The sequence below is a fragment of the Anolis carolinensis genome, chromosome 1, assembly GCF_035594765.1.
Source record: "Anolis carolinensis isolate JA03-04 chromosome 1, rAnoCar3.1.pri, whole genome shotgun sequence".
Lineage (NCBI taxonomy): Eukaryota > Metazoa > Chordata > Lepidosauria > Squamata > Dactyloidae > Anolis > Anolis carolinensis.
In genome coordinates this window covers 71,070,948-71,092,484 of record NC_085841.1, presented here as the reverse complement: position 1 = coordinate 71,092,484, position 21,537 = coordinate 71,070,948, and the positions used below count along the sequence as shown (strand labels likewise).

The 21,537-nt window shown below is 39.3% G+C and overlaps 1 protein-coding gene and 1 long non-coding RNA gene across 2 annotated transcripts; one reads left to right on the top strand and one right to left on the bottom strand.

Annotated features, from left to right (window-relative positions):
• The first annotated feature begins 242 nt into the window (after nucleotides 1-242).
• Nucleotides 243-21,231, top strand: LOC100560423 (solute carrier family 22 member 2). The gene is made up of 10 exons (XM_003215786.4): nucleotides 243-987; nucleotides 4,377-4,480; nucleotides 7,458-7,612; nucleotides 9,458-9,626; nucleotides 10,701-10,815; nucleotides 13,807-13,919; nucleotides 16,595-16,809; nucleotides 18,781-18,889; nucleotides 20,008-20,120; nucleotides 20,963-21,231. The coding sequence occupies exons 1-10, from the start codon at nucleotides 589-591 to the stop codon at nucleotides 21,085-21,087; spliced, it is 1,617 nt and encodes a 538-aa protein (XP_003215834.1). The 5' UTR covers nucleotides 243-588; the 3' UTR covers nucleotides 21,088-21,231.
• On the bottom strand, nucleotides 9,427-16,600 carry LOC134297849 (uncharacterized). The gene is made up of 2 exons (XR_010004727.1): nucleotides 16,127-16,600; nucleotides 9,427-13,533 (listed from the first exon to the last, which is right to left on the bottom strand). It is a non-coding gene; the product is annotated as an uncharacterized LOC134297849 (long non-coding RNA).
• Nucleotides 21,232-21,537: the final 306 nt, after the last annotated feature.

Here is a 21,537-nt window from a genome sequence, read left to right as displayed (position 1 = left end):
GGAGAATTCTGGGAGTTGTAATCCAAATGCATGACTTTTTAAAGCTCTGGCAGTGATGGGCATTTTGCCAGTATATCATTAGAGTGAAGTGGGGCCAACATCTGAAGGAAAAATCAACAGAATCCACAGGATCTGTTTATGTAAAAGCAGCTCCAACGTCCAAGGCTGGACAAAGATATCAAGAGGAAGGGGGTGGGGTCAGTTTGCTCGCCTCCCTCAAATTGCTTTGTCATGAGTCAGTGTTTTCTTTCCCTCTGATCTCTTCATCTCCCTGTGTTTGCCCCTTTGCTCCTAGATTCCTAAATAATGTTGGCTATGTCATGCGAAACAAGAGGAAACAGCAATATCTGAAGTAATTAATAAAAGTTTAGCAATAAACCTTCTTGGTTTGTGCCATGAAGAATGGCTTTTTCCATTCTGAAGAGGACTGTCTTCCTCCTGCCCGTGAAACTTATATAAAAGTTACAATAGGTGACTTAATAATTTATCAACTAGCTCTTTGGCTTTTAATCAAATAGCTTGTTATTTAAGCTCATTTACCCTCAGCACGATTAAATGCTGAAGTGGGAATAACAATTCTAGTCCAAAATGCCAAACTTGGATGACATTTTAGAGCACATCGGGGAGTTTGATCTGTTCCAGAAAAGAGCATTTTTCCTCATTTGCCTCCTTTCTGCTGCCTTTGCCCCAGTCTATATTGGAGTTGTTTTTCTGGGCTTTATTCCGGAGCATCGTTGTCTGAATCCTGGAGTGGCTGAGTTGAGCCGCAGGTGTGGCTGGACTCTTGAAGAGGAATTGAATTATACTGTTCCAAAGGGAGAGGCTTTCATCCAGCAATGCATGAGATACGATGTGGATTGGAATGCAACCGAACTAAGTTGTACGAACACATTGGAAAACTTCAGCCATCTGAATGGCAGCATCCCTCTCACCACTTGCCAAGATGGTTGGCTTTACGATTCTTCAATACAGTCCATTGTGAGTGAGGTAAGTAAAGTCACAGAGATGTTTCTCCTTAATTTTTGCATGTGTTTATACTGAGACATTTAGAACAGGGGATAGAATCCCAAGCTGTGATTGCCCAGAATCCCTGACTAGCCATGCTAGCTGCAGCTTCTGGAAGTTGAAATCCAAAACATGAGCCCAAAGCTCTCTAGAATTGTAATAAGGTCAAGGAGCAATATGAATAACAATCTACAATGTGCTGGACAGTGTCCAGAAGAAAAAGTATCAACCTATCATCAGCCCCAACCCAACACAATCAGTGGTCACGATGATCAGAGTTGTATTTCGAATTGGCAGATGGCACAAACTTGGAAAAAGTTGACATAATTATATGATCAAGGCAGGGGTGGGGTGGAAGCTGTACATTTGTTTACTGCTTTGATTTACTTTAGATAATTGTTTCCAAAGCAGCTGGTGTAAATTAAAAAGAGAAAGAAGATCATGTCATTAAGCCTTTCAAAATAAGGCTTAATGAAAAGAAATGAATAGAAGGCATAGAAAGGAGTGAAGCTGAAGAGAGTGGAGAAAACTGAGATTCCTATAAACATGTTGGTAGGCGTAAATAGAGGTACGATTGATGTAACCTTTCTGAATTTCTTGTGCTTAAATAAAAATTGTCTAATTAAAGGAGGCGAAGCATTCATTTATTTTAGTAATATCTGGACTCTGGACAGATGAAAGAGCTGAGTCTTATTTCTGGCAGAAAGCAGAGAGCAAAGAAATCTATTTATAGCTACCCATAGATGAGCCAGCTTGGTTTCCAGCTTGGCTTGATGTTTTCTGGGAAGTAGAGGTGGGTGGCAGCTTCCGGGTTGTCCTACATTCCTTGGCTGAAGCCAGAGTGGTCTTCTACTATTCAGTCACACTGCAAGTCTGACCCAAGAGCCCTTTGTCTGTGCAAAATGTTCAGCGCCACCTCTGACCTCCCCAAGTACCTGGAAGTGTTGAGTACAAAAGTCTGAAGAGGGCTCTGTAACTTAATTCAGCTACTCATAGTAATACATTTCTTTTTCAGAGGAACTTTGCTACTGTGTCCGGCTGAACTTGGTTGCAGAACCCTCTTGAACCTTTACATTTAATGTGCAATATCTAGGTGCTAGAAAAATTTGGGGCAGAACTTATATGAGTGCTGATGTCCCTTTCCCCAGTTTGAGCCCTATGTGCGTTCTGGCACAATGCCAGGCTTTTGCCAGAGTTAGTTTGGTGGTGTCATACTGGATAAGGTGAGGTCATGGTTTGTGTCCCTCCTGAGCCATGAATCCCACAGGATGATCTTGGGTGAGCCATTCTCTCTTTAACCTGATTGGCAGGGTTGTTGTATGGACAAAATGTGGAAGAAGAGAATTGTCATGTTCTTTGACGGAAAGCTGGGGTATGAATGTAATAAATAAGGAATAATTTTGTTTCACTGAGAGTTTTTACTATCCCATTCTTCATCCAAAAACAATGGCTTCCACAGCAGTTTATGGTGCCAGTCCCAGCTCTAAAGTTTACAGTCTAAAGCAGTGGTTCTTAACCTTCCTAATATTGTGACCCCTTAATACAGTTCCTCATGTTGTGGAGACTCCCAACCATAAAATTTTTGTTGTTACTTCATAACTGTAATTTTGCTACTGTTATGAATTATAATGTAAATATCTGATACGCAGGATGTATTGTCATTCACTGAACCAAATTTGGCACAAATACCCAATAAACCCAAATTTGAATACTGGTGGGGTTAGGGGGATTGGTTTTGCCATTTGGGAGTTTTAGTTGCTGGGATTTCTAGTTCACTGGAAATCAAAGAGCATTCTGAAATCCATCAATGACGGAATTGAACCTGTAAGGGTTTGGTGAGCATTGACCTTGAGTTTGGGAGTTGTAGTTCACCTACATCCAGAGAGCATTGTGGACTCAAACAAGGATGGATCTGGACCAAACCTGGCACGAATACTCAATATGAACACTGGTGGAGTTTGGGGAAAATAGACTTTGACATTTGGGAGTTGTAGTTGCTGGGATTTACAGTTCACCTACAATCAAAGAGTCTTTGGTGACCCCCCTAGAGGTCCCAATCCCCAGGTTGAGAAATACTGGTCTGAAGATGGGAAAGCACAAGGAATGGGGACCAAGAAGAAGGAGAGGGGAAATGCAATAGTAGTACTAAATGACAGCTCTCAAGTTCAGTTGTTCAGATGAATGGGCATATGCATATTTTGGAATTGATTTTACTCAGGTTTCTGTCTTTCTTCTTGGCAGTATATTCTTTGATATTATGTTTCTCCTTTTGACTTCTTATCTTCAGTGAAGGGGTCTCTAACAGGCCTACAGTGTAAAGTCCCTGACCCACAAATTTAATTCTTAAACATTGGCTTTATTTGAACCAAGTACAATTGACTTAACCTGCTAGAACAGATTTGCACAACACTGTCTCAATGTTTTCTTTCTAGAGTAAAGAAAAAATTCTATTGCTTAGCTCAAAAAAGTTATGATTTCCACTTCAAAACCAACTTTTATCATGCTTAAAATGTTATGTTCAGCAGCTTTTGAGGCGCATGAATACAATTGGTGGGAAAAGAGGAACAGCAGAGTGAAACAAAAACAAAATCTTTGTAACTGTTATAGCTAAGTAAGTTTCACCACAGATAATAACTGCTTGGTATCCCTTATTCAAAAGGCTTTGGGGCCAGAAATTGATTTGCGGTTATTCATTTATTTTTGAATACTACCGTATACATTATAAAATCTTTTGGTGATGGGATCTCCCAAGACAAAATCCATGAATGTTTTATATCTGTGGAACTTGTTTCCAAAAGGTACCAAATCCATCTGAACCAATTTTACAGGAATAAAAAAACCGTTCTGATGATATGCAGTCCTTTGCTATGGAATTTTCTAAGTTCTATACTGAAGCGTTTCAGTACATTTTGAAAGTTTTGATCATGTACATATGGTAATACTTGACTCCTAATCAATAACATAGGACTCTTTTTTTCCGGATTTGGTACCTTTTGGAAACAAACTTCATATATACCTTTTACACATTGCCTTTTGGTAATTTTATATGACTTTAAAATAATTTTGTGCATTAAACCATAGGCATCACTATCTCAACCACCCATGAGAACAACTGGGATTTTGTAGTACAATATTCTGGATTTTGAAATTTCAGATAGGGGATGCAAAAATTGTATGACTGCTCTTAAAAATAAATTTGTATGGAAAAGGAGATGTCAGACGTTCTGTGTGCAGCAATTGTTCTTGCGTTGCTATTTATTATGGGACTGGATTTCAGACGCATTACAGTTTTCTCTATAAAATGGATGACTCCATTTGTTAATGATGAAAATTTATTGATCATTATTTTCCTTCTATTTGTGTCTCTATAGTTTGACTTGGTGTGCAAAGACTCCTGGAAGCTAGACGTGTTTCAGGCATGTGTGAATGTTGGATTTTGCCTTGGGTCTGTATATGTTGGCTACATTGCAGACAGGTAAGTAGAGAAGGACAGAAATCAGAATCAGATCAAATTTGCTTGAATTGTCTAACTATGCTGGAATTTAGAAAGACTTACAGGCATATCTCAATTAAACCTCTAGCAAAGAAGCTCTTCTTTAAATAAAGTCTTTTTTAAAATGTCTAACCCCATTTCCTTCTCATTTTCTGTCAGAAGTTATTTTTTAGCCACGTTGGTATTGGGAGGAGGGTGAAAGAGAGTGTAGAAACACAAACTTTCAATATCTGTGATGACTCATGGGCCTTGTAGTCCTGTTCCTAGTACTATTGTGACAGACGAAGAGGAAAACATGGGATTTTCGCCGGTTCAGCCAGAGCCGGAGCCTCTTCACCTGCAGGATGTTGACGTTTGCCCTCAAGAATTCAGCCAAACAGGCCTTGGGCAGAACTCCCCCCCGTTTTCCAGGAGGGAAAATTATGCTAAAGATAGGGGAGCCAGGGAGGCTAATCGCAGAAGCCTGAGAATCGCTGCCAAACAAATGGCTTATTAGGTCTGCTTCCCTTGGGAAATTCTAAGGAGTCATGCATCTGGACAGAGTTGGGTTTCGCTTCTCGTTCTCTAGGGAAAGAGTTCTGTTGGCGGGAAAATGAGACCCAATATAGGTGTTTGTCGCAAGGGAAACTTTGCGGAGTCAATTGATCAGCTTGAGGAGAGAGATTGTGTGTGGACTTCGTAATCCCTGTTCCCTGCTTCCCGGATCAAGTTTCAAGTCTTGCCTTGTCTCACGGTTTTGCCACGGACTTTGTTTCATGCTTCATGTTTGCCTCGTTTTAAGTCTTGGATCAAGTCAAGAATCAAGTTTATTTCCAGCCTTGTTGTCAAGCTTCATTGGACTATAAAGACTTTGTTATTTCCCCACACTATTGCTTGGCAAAGTGTGTGTTTCGGTCAAGTGGATTACAACTTTGAACTCTAATATCTTATATTGGACAATACATTTCTGGACTATATTTGGCCTTATCTGAAAGGTCTGCTTCTGAACTATATTCTTCACTTGTTTTTATTGATTTTATATATTTCTTTAATAAAGATATTAGATAGAGACTGGCCTCTGTGTAAGGTTATTGGTACTCTGCAGCCTGGGTCCTGACAATATCAGATTACACTAATGTCAGCTGCAAAAATGCAATAAAGCTCAAGCTGGGAAGGAATGATACTGTTTTAGTTGTGTGTGCATCCCTACAACAGGCAATATATGCAGCAGCTGCCCTCAGAATCCCATACTGAGCATGTGTAAAGAGCAAAACAGAGAGAAAAGGAGAGAGAGGAGGGTATTTAAAAATGAAAATCATAGGGAAAATTTACTGAAACATACTGTATCAGTTCTTCTTTTTAGGAGTGTAAATAATAATAATAATAATAATAATAATAATAATAATCAATGATCAATGGTTTCGTCGGTTTCAATGCAGACTCTGCAAGGAAACCGACGAAACCATTGATCATATCCTCAGCTGCTGTAAGAAAATCGCACAGACAGACTACAAACAGAGGCACAACTATGTGGCCCAAATAATTCATTGGAACTTATGCCTCAAGTACCACCTCCCAGCAGTAAAGAATTGGTGGGATCACAAACCTGCAAAAGTATTGGAAAATGAGCATGCAAAGATACTGTGGGACTTCCAAATCCAGACTGACAAAGTTCTGGAACACAACACACCAGACATCACAGTTGTGGAAAAGAAAAAGGTTTCGATCACTGATGTTGCCATCCCAGGTGACAGTCGCATTGACAAAAAACAACAGGAAAAACTCAGCCGCTATCAGGACCTCAAGATTGAACTTCAAAGACTCTGGCAGAAACCAGTGCAAGTGGTCCCGGTGGTGATCGGCACATTGGGTGCCGTGCCAAAAGATCTCAGATGGCATTTGGAAACAATAGACATTGACAAAATTACAATCTGCCAACTGCAAAAGGCCACCCTACTGGGATCTGCACACATCATCCGAAAATACATCACACAGTCCTAGACACTTGGGAAGTGTTTGACTTGTGATTTTGTGATACGAAATCCAGTATATCTATATTGTTTTCTGTGTCATATAATAAAATAATCTTTATTTATATTCTCCCCAGAGGAACTCAGAGCATAACTCTAAACACATAAAGCAAACATTCAATGCACGAACACAACAATACTCCCATAATAACAAAAATTGACAACCCAACACATAAAAATCCTATTTCTATTCTTTTCATGTTACTTCTGCCTTGTACCAAATTTCTGCTAAAGCCAAAATGCCCAGGAATGGGCCCATTTCATTAACTGATGTATAGCTGTAGTTTTGTGATGTTATTTAAGTTTTACTGACTGCTCATAATTTATGACAGCAATTGCTGGAAAAAACATTTCATGCATTCTTAATTTAGTTCTGAAAAGATAATGCTGCCAGTTCTCTAATGTTTTCAGAGAAACTGGTGTTGCAGTGGACATCTGGGGATAATTTACACTAGACCATTAGGGTTATTATTCCACGTAAACAGCCAGTGTTCCTTCCTATAAATCTTTTAGTTTATAAACTAGTGTTCTGGCTGAGAATGCTAAATCTGCCTCTCATTCCTGGACTTTATAAGACAAAACCAAAGGAAATAATAGAGCGATAATGCTATAGTGTGATGGAACTCCTGGTATTCATAGAGGAGTTAGATGTTTATTCTGAGCAATTAAAATGCCTGTTCAATAAACTGTTAATTCCTGAGAACTGGAAACCAAGCTTGTGTATTTTAACTCACACTATACAAGAACATTTTGCTGCTTTTGAAAACAGAGTAATAGAACTAAGTAATGAACAGTTACCCATCACGCCTCAACGTGTGACTTTATCCATAGAAATAAAAGCATTTAGGCTTCAGAAAGTGTTGTTTAATGCCTTTGTGTGACTTTTACGTGCACATTTTCTAAACTGTATCATTTATGTTTGCCATTCCCCCTTTTTTTTTTTTTTGCAGGTTTGGCCGCAAGACAAGTGTCCTAATTACCACCCTGGTAACTACCATCGCAGGAGTCCTGGTGGCTGTAGCACCAAACTACATATGGACTGTCATATTCCGCTTCATGCAGGGACTCGTTGGCAAGGGCAGCTGGACAGCAGGCTACATCCTTAGTACGTCTGGCCCTTTCCCTGAGGATGGTGTTGCTGAAGATGAAAGAAAGTGATGTGGTGCCCTATTAGTGGATCAATGCTCTAGGGATGCTAGGGAAGTGATAGTTCATTGTCAGAGAATTCCACAGGGCCAGTCATATACATCAGGCAACAGAGTTGGGAAGAGGGCAGCAGATTTTTGGGGATTTTTCCTGATTTTTAAAATATTTTTCCACTAGGAATAGAGATGAGATAGATTTTTCTGGAATTTTCTGCCTCATGTGCTCAAATAATCTGGGAAGTTTTTGGCTAGTTGTGTCCCTTGACATGAGGATAAGGGAAAAGGATGCTATTTGCTTCTTTCTTTCAGGCAGCAAAATACCTTAGGCTGCTTCTGTAATTGCAGGTTGTATAAGGAAGCCATCCTTGCATGCACCTGCCCTCCTTTTTTGTCCTGCCAAAGTCTCTGATCAAATTGGATTTACAATTGATTGAAGTATGACAAAAATATGCTATCAAAATAAAAGAAAGCAGTAAAGCTGACAGAAAACTGAATGCACTTGTAAAAATATTAATAAAAATAATAACAAAGTAAGATAGAGCAACATAGTGGGAAAGTGGAGTTATACTGCTTGCCCAAAATTATGACTTCACACATTACATTACATTACATTACATTACAGCAGCAGCAGCGCTGTAATGGTTTGATGCCAGTGGCTGCACAAATCCAACATTAGCATGATGGTAAGTTCCCATTATCCTGTGTTGTGGGAATAGTGTGAGATAATGTCCCAGAGCACAGCTTCAAGGAACTAAGAAGCCCAGCATGCTCAGCATCAAACTATAAAATAATAATAATAATAATAATAATAATAATAATAATGTATATCCTGGTTTTTCTCTCCATAAGGAGACTCAACACAGCTAACATTAAAAGCATTACAATACAATTTAAAATATACAAATATTGAAACAGTATTAAATATAATTAGTATTAAAAAACAATTCAGATTAAAACACAGCAGTGTCAACAGATCTCTTATCAGAACAAACAGATCCATAATTTCAGGAAAAGTGGTCTCTGAATTCTTGCAAAATCTGCATTTTCATGTGTGCATTATTTTTTACTAGTCATAGGCCAGTGAACTATTTGTGTCCATAGAACAATCGAGGCAATTTCTTTTCCCTGTACTTGCCCCAACACACGGCATCCCCAAAACATGCTCTGAAAAGGGTTGTTGTGTGTATTCCGGGCTGTATGGCCATGTTCCAGAAGTATTCTCTCCTGACGTTTCGCCCACACCTATGGCAGGCAACCTATATATGTATATACCTCACAACCTCTGAGGATGCCTGCCATAGATGTAGGCGAAACGTCACGAGAAAATACTTCTGGAACATGGCCATACAGCCCGGTAAACACACAAAAACCCTGTGATTTTGGCTATGAAAGCCTTCGACAGCACATGCTCTGAAAAGCAACAGATGTAACAGAATAAAGGGGGGAAAAGTTTGGTTGCACAAGCTGGCTTTAGGCCTTAGTAATAACTTACCTCTTCTACCAACTGCTCAATCATTGGTGAAAATATGGAAGGTAAAAGAAGGGACCCCTTTGTTACTGTATAGCTATAAATTTACCTTACTAAGTTGAAACAATAGTAGCACGATTCAATTTTATCCCTTTACAAGGCACATCTTCCATTACTAAAGTTGTTCAATTTGAAGCAAATATGACTACCCTGATCATACTTTCAAAATATTTAGACGCTCAGCCTTCTTTCTTTCTACATCAAACTGAGACTGATCTGTATCCCATTACTTTGGCATAACTATAATAATGTGGAAACAATTCCTTTATTTTTGTAGTCACAGAAATTGTTGGTGCAAGCTACCGGAGGACTGTGGCCATTCTCTATCAAGCGGCATTTGCTATTGGTCTCCTGATCCTTGATGCTTTGGCTTATGCAATTCCCCATTGGCGGTGGCTTCAACTTGCTGTCACTCTGCCAACTTTTCTGCTTTTGCTCTATTACTGGTAAGATGACCTTAAGCTCCAATGTCCTACTGCTATGACATTCCTTCCTGAAAAAAATGTCTACATTCTGCAGCCAAGAAATTGAACCTCAGATAAAGCTGTAAAGTACTGGGTCTATATAGCAAAAAGTCACTTTGAGTCACAGTTGTTGAAGGCACCATGGGACAGTCAGCCGTTTACCTATCGTAGCTATGTTCCTGTACGGGGCATCCTTTGGGACCTTCCGGAAGTCCTTTGGAGGTCCTAGGGGATGACATCATGGCTGTTTTTCTAGCTAAGGGAACATAGCTGGACATTGCTCCATTCCCTCCATTCTCATTGTCATTGCATGTCTTCATGTCATTTCTGATGCATGGGGACCCTAAAGTGGGCCTATCATGTTTTTTAAAAAAAGATTTGGTCAGAAACAATTAGCCATAGCCTTCTTCTTTTGAAGCTTAGAGAGTGTGAATTACCCAAAGTCACCTAGTGTGCTTTCTTGGCTAAGAAGGATTTGAATCCTGGTCTTCCTGAGTTCTAGCTCAACACTTGGATCTTCCTCTGTTCTTTACAAGCAAGTAAATGGCCAGTTTGGGGAAACTGCAGCAGATAAAATGAGGTATTTAGGGGAGGTTTTGTCAACATGCATGACTGGTTGAAGATTGCACATGTCATTAAAAGATTGCACATGTTATTCACAATGCTTCAGGAAACAGGTCTAATGCAATCAGCCATCATAATAGTGTGAATATTCTAAGTTTGATGCAAGAGCTATGGAGAAGTCTATGTTCAATTCTGATGAGGGCTTAACACAGCCAGGCAACTCCCCGCCCAACTATGTACATGAGTTCACACGGGAAATTGGGCTTATCTGCATGCCTCAGTATAAGATTGCCTGGCCCCAATAAAGGACCATGGCAAAGTTTCAATTATAGTTCTGTTGTGATGCTTGGCAGTTTGTTTTAACACAAATGGAATAAACCGAGAAGGCTGAAATACAAGCATGCCTGTATTGCCATCTGCTGTGAGTCTCTCTGCTACAGGCTCTCCTCTGGAATAGGACCCTTTGCTATTCTGCTGCCTTGATTCCTGTAGGTGCCTTCCCGAATCTCCCAGATGGCTGCTCTCCCGAGGACAGAATGCCAAAGCCATGGAAATTGTGGGTGACATTGCCAAAAAGAACAAGAAAACCTTACCTCCCTATTTTGAGGTGAATGTCAAATGTTACATGTACAATGAATAACATCCCTGGTATGTTGTCAGATGAATAGCTCTGATGTTGGCATTTGCAGTAGCAGTAGACTCATATTTAAAGGCATTGCATTATCTGGGATAAAGGCAGCATTTGAAACATGGTGGCATTTGTTGGGGGGTCACTATGCACCCAATACAACTTCACACTGATTGCTGCAAGCTGGGATCTTTCCAGACAGCTTAATCAGCCAACCAAATTAATCAGTAACAAATAGGTCACAGTTCGTGACCGGATTTGATTCCAAAGTCACCTATATTCTCAGTTCCCAGAACTGGCTAACCAATGCCCCTTCCAGGAAATCTGAATATATGACACAGAAGGACCAGGAATTGGACTCAGTCATTGAATAGCCAGAGAACTTACTGCAGCACTTACACTTTCCAACTTTCTGGACTAATTTAAACATCAAATTCACAGTGTTTTTTCTCAAGTCTGACGTTTCTCTAGTGTGACCATGATGGCCACATAGGGAAAAATTTAGGTATACTGTTTGGAATTTACTTCTGTATCATTACAATCAACTTTACATTTCCTCAGGCTTCCTGCCATGAATGTTATATATCAGTGCCACAATAATTAGGCTGCAGAGCAGTTTGTTCTGTTTAAAACCCTCCACCTTATGATTTAGGATTTCTGATTCCTTTAAGTAGACATAGACTATTATGATTACACCTGCCCAAACTGCCATCAAGCATAGGATCTACCTAGCAAGCCAGCAGGTTTGCTATAGCTTACCAGCTCCTAGGGCACTGGAAAATACTATCCCTGGATTTCATCACAGATTTCTTTGCCCTTGAAGGACAATAACACCATCTTAATGATGACTGGTTCCCAAAGATGGCTTACTTTATATGCCTAGAAAGACAAATAATCTCTTCTGCCAAGGACACTACAGGCTTGTTTTTCCAGAGCATTTTTCAATTACCAATGGATTTTGTGTTATATCATGGCCCCCAATTCATAGCCTTGTTCTGACAGACTCAATTCTGTCGTTTTCACATCTCATCAGCGTATCAGGCAAACAGAACATTCCAATACCATACTGGAATGATAACAAAGGTGCTATATAAACTACCAGCAGGATAACTGGGCAGAATTGCTACACCCTCCTGAATTAGCTTACAACAATTTGTACCACTTTTCTATCTCACAGAATATTTTCTTTGCAAATTATGAATACCCTCCCAGTTTTCTCATTTCCAGCAGCAGACTAATTTCCAAAAGGAACTACAAGCAATGCATGCCCTTCTCCAGGAATAGATTGGGTGGGCCAAATAAGCCTGCTGATAACAAGTTGCAAATACAACCTCCTGACCTTCAGATTGGGACAATGTCTGCTTTTCTATGTTTCATAATAGTGGATGATGAGGAATAATATGAGGTAGCTGAGATCATGGGTGATTCCCATCACTGTGGTCACCTATAGTACTTAAATAATCATAGAATCATATATTTGGAAGAGATCTCATGGGCCATCCAGTCCAACCCCCTTCTAAGAAGCAGGAAATCGCATTCAAAGCACCTCCGACAGATGGCTATCCAGCCACTGCTTAAAAGCCTCCAAAGAAGGAGCCTCCAACACACTCCGGGGCAGAGAGTTCCAGTGCCGAACAGCTCTCACAGTGAGGAAGTTCCTCCTAATGTTCAGGTGGAATCTCCTTTCCTGTAGTGTGAAGCCATTGTTCCGCGTCCTAGTCTGCAGGGCATCAGAAAACAAGCTTGCTCCCTCCTCCCTATGACTTCCCCTCACATATTTATACATGGCTATCATGTCTCCTCTCAGCCTTCTCTTCTGCAGGCTAAACATGCCCAGTTCTTTAAGTTGCTCCTTATAGGGCTTGTTTTCCAGACCCTTGATCATTTTAGTCGCCCTCCTCTGGACGTATTCCACTTTGTCAACATCTCTCTTAAACTGCAGTGCCCAGAATTAGACACAGTATTCCAGGTGTGGTCTCACCAAGGCAAAATAGAGGGGTAGCATGACTTCCCTGGATCTAGACACTATACTCCTATTAGTGCAGGCCAAACTCCCATTGGCTTTTAGCTGCCTCATCACATCGTTGGTTCATACTTAACTGGTTGTCAATGAGTGGATTGGGTTGAATGTAGGCTGGAGGGATGTTCTTGGCAAGATGTCTCCAATGTCCATGCTCCAGACTTGGGGCTAGCAATTCCACCAATACTATCCAGTGAAACTGGGACCCCTCTGCTTTGTGGAGGGGAGCCATGGTGAGAAAAATGATGTCATCCCTTGAGAGTTCATCTCTCTCAGAAGATGAAGCAGATGTACCAGTGGATGAGTTGGAATGGATCTCTGATTGCTTGCTGAGTCCTCCTTTGATTCAGCAGACCATTTTGACTTCAGAGGAGGAAGAAGAGTTGAAGGAAAGGGCCCTGAAGTCCCCAAGAAGGACATAGGCCCTGTTGTGTGGCTCAGGTTATTTCCTGCAGACAGAGCAAAGACTACAGTCAAGGTATCAGGAAGAGTGCAGCTGTGTAATTCTGAGGATTTTCCATGGCTTCTGACCTTGGCACTCTGAATTCTTGTTGGATGTTTTGATCAGGGCACTTCTCCTCCCCCTGTAGATCTTGCTCTCCACCATCTGATTGTGGGTTTCCAGTGTAGAAGGAAATTGTTCCAACAGAGGTGTCTATTCCACTGGTAAATAAAGACTGTTGGATACAATCAATTGTAACAATTAAAATACTGTTAATTATTTAGTGGCATTGCATGTTAACTTTCAACTGTTGTAAAATATCAGTGATAGATATTAGACTTAAATACAAACATTAACATCTAATATTGTCAGATAACAAGAAACAGTCAGCCATATTCGTGATTTTTTGGAAAATGCCTTATGCTTATTTATTGTTCACCATCTATAACAGCTGTAAAATAAACCAAATACTCTGCTCTTCATTAATTTTAGAACAGTTCTCTTACAGAGTATCAATCTTGAAGAAGACAATGAAAAAGATGCAAAACAGAATCCTTCTGTGCTTGACCTTGTAAGAACACCACAGATGAGAAAATACACACTTATTTTAATGTATAACTGGTAAGAGACATTTTATTTCAGGTTTTTAATTTATTCCCTTGCAAGCCTTCTATACGCCTGTCCTGCACATGTTCATACCGGTAATTGGTTGAGTGACAGTTGAAGATGGAAGAGAGCTAGAATGAGAAACCGTTTTCAGTACAAAGACCAGTTTCAGATCATTGCTTCAGTATAAGTGGGGTTATGGACATTTTAGAAGTAAACAGCTACTAGTATTTAGTATGCTAACTAAAAATACTAGCATATGCTGACATGAAAGATTTAATACTGGTATCCAAGCAGTGTGAGAAAGTGATGGATTTCATACTATTGTTCCTGAGAATAAATGTCATTAAATTTAACAAAGATTGCCAATCTTGTTGTCACTTCAGTTTTCTCTAATGTATCAAGTTGTTTTTTTTTTATCTTTCCTTAGTCGCTTCTGTTGGGTTATTTTGTAAGTCATGGAATATTTTCTCTCCTTCCTGTTTTAAAGTTTCTGATCTACCACCTTTATTTCTTTTGTTGATACCCCTTTCCATTGCAATACATTTACCCCTCATGACTGCCTTAAAGGCATCCCATATAATATCTTCCTTTAGCGCAGGTTTAGTTTAAAGTAATTATTAATTTCTTCTGTTAACTTTTGTTTGTCTTCTTCCTTAAGAATAATGAATGGGTTAAATCTTAACCTTTTCAGTTTTCTGGATATCATAGACCAATTTTAGAAACAAGGGAGCACGGTCTCCTGGCCACTGCCCCTGACTATTAAATCCTCAACAACAACAACAACAACAACAACAACCAATAATAACTTATTGGCAGGAGAGCTATATTTACTTGATTATCTTTCAGAAGTGTATATAATCTATGCCTCTTAATTTGTGAGCGTAAACCATTTGTGTTTATGGACATGATGTTTAATTCAGTCATCTACATTTGTTTGTGTATTTATTAAAGACTTCATGATCTCATATCTCTTTATCACTGTTTTTTTATTGTTCCCTCCCCTCCCCTTGTGGCATTCAATTTCTCCTCAATTCCTGTGGGAGGAACAGCTAAGAAGCTTCTTCTCGCCATCTTCCAGATAACTCCTTAGGTTTATGCACCTCCTGATCCTCTCCGCCCCCTCCTTGTTGACCCAAATATACAAATACCTTCTATGCTTCTTACTCCTCCCAAGATTTAGCACAGCTCAAATCACAAATGAACCCCCCCCCCAACCAATTTGAGTAATTCTTAGTTTCTCCCCACTACAAGCTTCCCCTTAATTTTAAACTATTTCTAGAATTATCAAACATTTAAGCAATATTTTACTGACCACAATTGTTCTACTATTTTAAAAAAAATATTTTTGTCCATTCTAGTGATCATCCTTTTTTGGTCAGGTCCACTTTTCCCTGTTTTATTCCTCCTCTGATTATTGCCCCCCATTTTCTCCCTCTGTTCTTCCAGGGGTTTGTCTCTATCCCTCTTCTGACTTTGGCCCTCTGGCTATGGCTCATTTCCAGTCAACTGGTCTTCTGCGTTGTCCAAATGAAGGTGAAAGTGTTAAACATTTCCTGTCCTCCTGCAAATGATTATGCTGTATATTTTTTCCATCCTTGAAGATAGCTATTACCACCAGGAATCTCCAAGTAAATCTTATACCAGCTGCAACTGATCTTCTAGTAATCAGACACAAAGTTTCTCTTTCAGTTAGCATTTTTTTAATCAGATCAGGGTAGACAAATATTTTATAGTCTTTATGATCTTTATGATCCTTGTATTGTAAATCCCAGATTTTCCTCAGTTTCTTATAGACTGAGCTTCTGATCCTTTCTTTAGAAAAAGCAACAACAATGTCTCCAGGAACTCCTTTCCTAGCATTCCTAAAAGGTAAAATCCAATGGGCTCTTTCAAAATCTTGATCAGATAACTGTAATCCATACTCTGAGAACCACTGAATTAAGGATTTGATTAAATCATAGTTTTAATGTGTTCAGGCATTTTCTTAATCCACAAATTACAGAGCCTATATGTATTTTCTGAATCTGTTATTTTTTATTTCAAAGAATCAATTTGTTTCTTTAACCCCGAGATGTTCCTCTCATTTTCTTCTCTGATATTTTTTATTTCCATCAGCCTAATTTTGGATTCCCGAACTTCCACTGTCAATTATTGTATAGATATGGCCATGTCCTTGTTAGGCTCATTAAATAATCTAATTTGTCATCGGTTGTCATTACCTTTTGAGTTTCTCCGGCTGAATCCATGTCCATATAGACTCTCAGATCCCACAGTCCACAGTCCGCTGCCTTCTCCACCCGACGCAGCCTTGAAGTTGCTGCTTTCAGTTGCAAGATTTATGACTTCCTCTGCTTCCAGGTCTTTTTGTAACTAGCTTTTAATTGCTAGTATTTGCTTTCAGACCCTATCAGAGAGTCAGTCTTGCCTTCCATCCATGAGGATGTAACTTCTCTCATAGGGAATTAAATAAATTTACAAAAATCTACAGAGGTTGGATCAGACACGTCTAGCTCTAACCATGGTGCATGCTCCCGTAATACATCATTTTTTTCTGAACATCTATGTGCCTACATGAAAGGTGGTGAAATATAATTTGAGAACCTAATGGGTTATATCAAATAAATTGATCTTATTGTCAAGTAACACATTTCTAGATAGTTAACTAATGTTGCTCTTTTTTCCCCTAGGTTCACAAGCGCCATAACATACCAAGGACTAATCATGCACGTGGGAATCTCTGGAGACAATGTCTACCTAGATTTTTTGTACTCCTCCATTGTTGAATTTCCAGCAGCTGCCATCCTCATATTCACAACAGAGCGAGTGGGTCGCCGCTATCCCTGGGCTGTAGCCAATCTGATGGCAGGCATCGCTTGTCTCGTTGCAGCATTTACCCCAGAAGGCAAGTTAAGCATACCTGTTGATATACAATTTAGTTACTTTGATTTAGAATAGAACTTGGAAACTCTATAAGCAAAGTGTAAACCTGTTTAATGGCTAGAAGACCTGCTTAAGAAAATTAGTTCTTTTTTGAAAAAGAAATATATGAATTGACTTTGGAACTTGGGTCCATCTACACTGTAGAATTAGTGCAGTTTTATATCTCTTTAATTACTATGGCTCTGTGCTGTGGAATTTGTAGTTTGGTAAGACACCAGCACTCTTTAGCAGAGAAGCCTAAAGACTTTGTAAAATTCCATAGCATTGAGCCCTTGGTCTCAAATTGAATTTATTCTACAGTGCAGAGATGCACCCATGAGACTTCCAGGCTCATGGGCAAATCAGAACCTCATTATTTTTTGGATTTCACACCGCTCAAAATGTTGCGATTCAGTTCTCAGTAAAATCAAAATGCATTCTAAAACTTACAGCTAGCATTTGCCATCCAGAATCTAGAATGGAAACAGCATCAGAGATTGGAGATGGCAAAAGCAGCTGAAAGGACTTTACAGATTGATCGAGTTTTGGGAGCTGGGATTTGGTTAGAGATGCGGCACCTAAAAGTGCCTTGGTGCCCAAATAGATTTCTTGCCTTCTAAAGAAGAGCCAGTTTGCTTTCAATCAATGACTGATAATAGTAGAGGGAATCAAAGGTATACAATAGGTGAAGATAAAGTGACACATACCAGTTGAATTTAGTATTAGGGATGTAAAGCAAAGATTATTTGGGGGCAGAGAGTCTCCCCCATGCTGGTTATGCATTTGAAACCACATTTATCTGTTTTATTGCTTTAAGATCATGGATGCAAAGCAGATTGGGAAATAGGGATAAGGCAAAACATGGAAAGAAGGGAAATGGAGGAATGGGGGCTTGGGATTAAATCAATAATTTGAACATGGAAAGTAAACAAATTAAAATTATGAAGTTAATAATTTGAATGTGGAAAGTATTAAAATTAAAATTATGAGTCCACGTGCTTATGTAAATGTACAATTAAAATAAAATTAGAGAGTTTAAAAAGCACATATTTGCCGATTACTGGTTCCCTCAAGTCTCTGATGGCTGCTCTCATAAAATTAATCCACTGTACAGTCAGGGAAAGAAAACCTCTTAAACACAGGACTTGGAACCTTATTACATTACCTTTGGAAGCCTCCCATGTTGCTTCCACGGCGGCATACATCACCTGCCTTCCCCTTTTGTCATGGAATCTGGCTAGAATTCAATGTGTGTCATGTAATGAGCTCCACAGCGAAAGGGGAGAGCAAGCGGCATACAACGGCAAAATTTCCCCGTCTGATGAGGTCGCTGGGTATCTTTCATGAATGATCTATCCACAGAAAAAGATCTGACTCTAAGGAAAACTGACTGGGACTTCATTTAGGGGCTGGAGAGACTCCCTACCTGTCCTATAGTGTTACCTAGATACCTGTTGAGAAGAACATGGAGCTTTCTGAACATGGATGGTGGACACCATACATATCTGATTAGGATACATATCCTCTTCATACACATAGCTGACCTTAAAATAACTAAGCCATCCTGTGAGCATAGGCTGTGGTAGCAACTTGTTAACCTGAAGCTAGGTGCATGTGTCTGTTTTCCTGTGAAAATTGGAGATAACAACATTTTGGGGAAAGTGCATCTTTACCTGCAAAGCTCAACAGCCTGCTCTACTTTCAGTATGCTCTGCCAATAGCACAAAAAGTGAGAAGGGTCTAAGTGTATTCTCATCCATTCAAAATTAAAATATTGTCCTGTCAATCTGTGTTAACAGTGTCCTTTGAGATTTTTATTGCTTAAAAATGGGAATGTATTTACTTTCATTTCTCTGGAAAAGCTTAATACAGCTTGTTATTAATTAATTGTAACTATTAATTGTCTTTCTGCAAGGAGATATTCCAGAAAATTATGTATTGTTTACTTTTTCAGATATGCACTGGCTAAAGATTATTGCAGCTAGCCTGGGGAGACTTGGAATCACAATGGCTTTTGAAATGGTGTGCTTTGTAAATACTGAATTGTATCCAACATTTCTCAGGTAGGTATGCTCACCATACCAGGTGTGGTAATTTATGAAACTGCGCCATGTATATATCTGGGATTATAGAATTATTATAGATTTGTGTGTAGTCCTTAACTGCAGGTTCATTTTTATATGTTCAGTTATTCGCAGTCAACTGCAATCTGAAAATATTACATATTCCCCCCTTTATCCATGCTGGTTTCCTCTGTGATTTCAGTAACACCTGGTCAACTGAGTTCCAAAAATATTATTGATATAGGGTTCAATTATACCACTTCCAAGACCCACCATGAGTGACACCTTCTCTGAAATTGTTGTTGTCATCATCATCATCATCATCATCATCATCATCATCATCCTTTTTCCTCAATTTGGGACTTAATGTGGTTACAACAGATTTTTTTTTAAAAAAGTTATTTTTCTAACTTGATCTTTGAAATTCACCTTTTAACTTGGTTGCAGGATCTTCCTGCACCAAACACACACGAACACACATCTCGTTTTTCAAAACCAGAAATAGATTTATGACCATTTTCTTTTCCTCCCCCATCCCTCCCTCCCTCCCTAGCTGGCTCGCTTGCTTTGATAAAGAAATTGTTGCCTTTGGACACAATTGGATCTTTTCCCTATCCACAAATGAATGATATGTAGCAACATCTTTCATCTTCCACTGAAAAGAAAATGTCTCTAAGCCATAAATGTTATACAAGCTCTATAGTATGCACACACATATTGTAGTTATGCATAGGTAAAGGTAAATATTTCCCCTGACGTTACGTCTAGCCGTGTCCGACTCTGGGGGTTGGTGCTCATCTCTATTTCTAAGCCAAAGAGCCAGCATTATCAGTAGAACCTCCAAGGTAATGTGGCTGGCATGACTGCATGAAATGCCATTACCTATTGATCTACTCACATTTGCAGGTTGGCAGAAGCTGGGGATAACAGTGGGAGCTCACCCTGCTCCCTGAATTCGAACCACTAACCTTTTGGTCAGCAAGTTCAGCAACTCAGCGGTTTAATCTGCTGCGCCACCGGGGCCCCCATTGTATGCATTATCTGACACACATATTGTAGTTATGTATACATGTGCGCAAACTTTTAAAGTGACTCTTTTTTTCCTGTTTGAAAATTAGAAACTTAGGTGTGATGGTCTGCTCCTCCTTGTGTGACTTTGGTGGAATAATATCCCCATTTGTTGTGTACAGACTGACAGAGATCTGGCACCAGCTACCACTTTTAGTTTTCAGTAAGTAATTTCTCTATCACAGGTTGCTGAAGCATTTTAATGCCACGCTATGTGATCCTAGGTTTGCTTACCTAAGTCCCCTTGGGTTCTGAGCAGACACATATAAGGTTCCATTGAATGTCTTTTGTTTAAAATATTTACTTTTCTCCTTTGTGTTATTTTATTGCTATTGTTATTTTGTGTTGTTTTTTAATTTTAAAAAGAGATATTACTAATATATTTTTATTATTTGTGCTATTGAAGGCACATATAATAAAATGACAAAATTAGGGGAACTTATTTTAAAAGATCCTCAGCTACAAATTCCAGTTTTAGCTAAAGTCTTTCCTCCTGCTAATGGATAATGCTTCAAACTGTGAATTAAGGGAGGTTCCAACATCTTGCATTCTGTTGTAGATGGCATGAACATGGCACAACATGGCTTTAGACAAGTTGTTTTCAACCTGTGGCTCCCCAGATGTTTTGGCCTTGAACTCCCAGAAATCCTAACAGCTAGTAAACTATTTGGGACTTCTGGGAGTTGTAGGCCAAAACACCTGGGGACTCATAGGTTGAGAACCACTGCTTTAGAAGGTATGAATATGGTACAACAGTTCCATTTTAACAACCGTGAAAACAGAGAGCTAGTTAAGATTACCAAAAAAATTCTAGCAATTCACTTCTACCTTGTTGAGCAATTGATCATGGAATCTGCCCATTTGCATTAAATCAATGCATCAAGTTTTCTTTGTAGCTCACATGGGTGCTTGCCCCATTGAATTAGGAAACTAGATACCATTTTTATAAAAATAAAATGTAATATATTGGGTTCTAACTTTGCCTTTTATGTATTTCATGGGCAGCTGTAGTTGCTATAATTGCTGCTGGATCAGTGCTACTTCTGCCTGAGACCAAAGGAAGAAATTTGCCGGAGACCATTGATGATGTAGAAAACTTCCATCGATACCATACTAAACAGCTTAAGTGAAGACAGTCAATTTGATGTGTATTCTTTCAGCTGTTGCCTATATATGGTGCTTAAGCAGGCAATGAAAACATTCACTTTATGGGGAGAGAGTCCTGATGAACTGTATAAACATACTTTTATAAATAAACTAGCTAGAGCTCTGAAGTGGCTGTTCAGTTCACATGGTCTTGTGGGGAAACATGCGTCACACACACAATCCATCTCCCTTGTTCTGGGCTGAACATATCCCCCCCCTCCCCCCGTTTCTCCTCCTCAAAAAGAAGTGGTTATTGGTAATTCCTCTATTAGCAGACACATTCAAAGGGTGTGGGTGGGTCTTTCATTTTAACATGGAATTGATGGAGTTTGTTTATTATTATTTTTTTAATCCTGCAGTCTTCTTGCAGCCTGGATACATTCTTAGGAAAAAATGGTGTTACATCATGATTTGGAACACTTTCATACTACAAA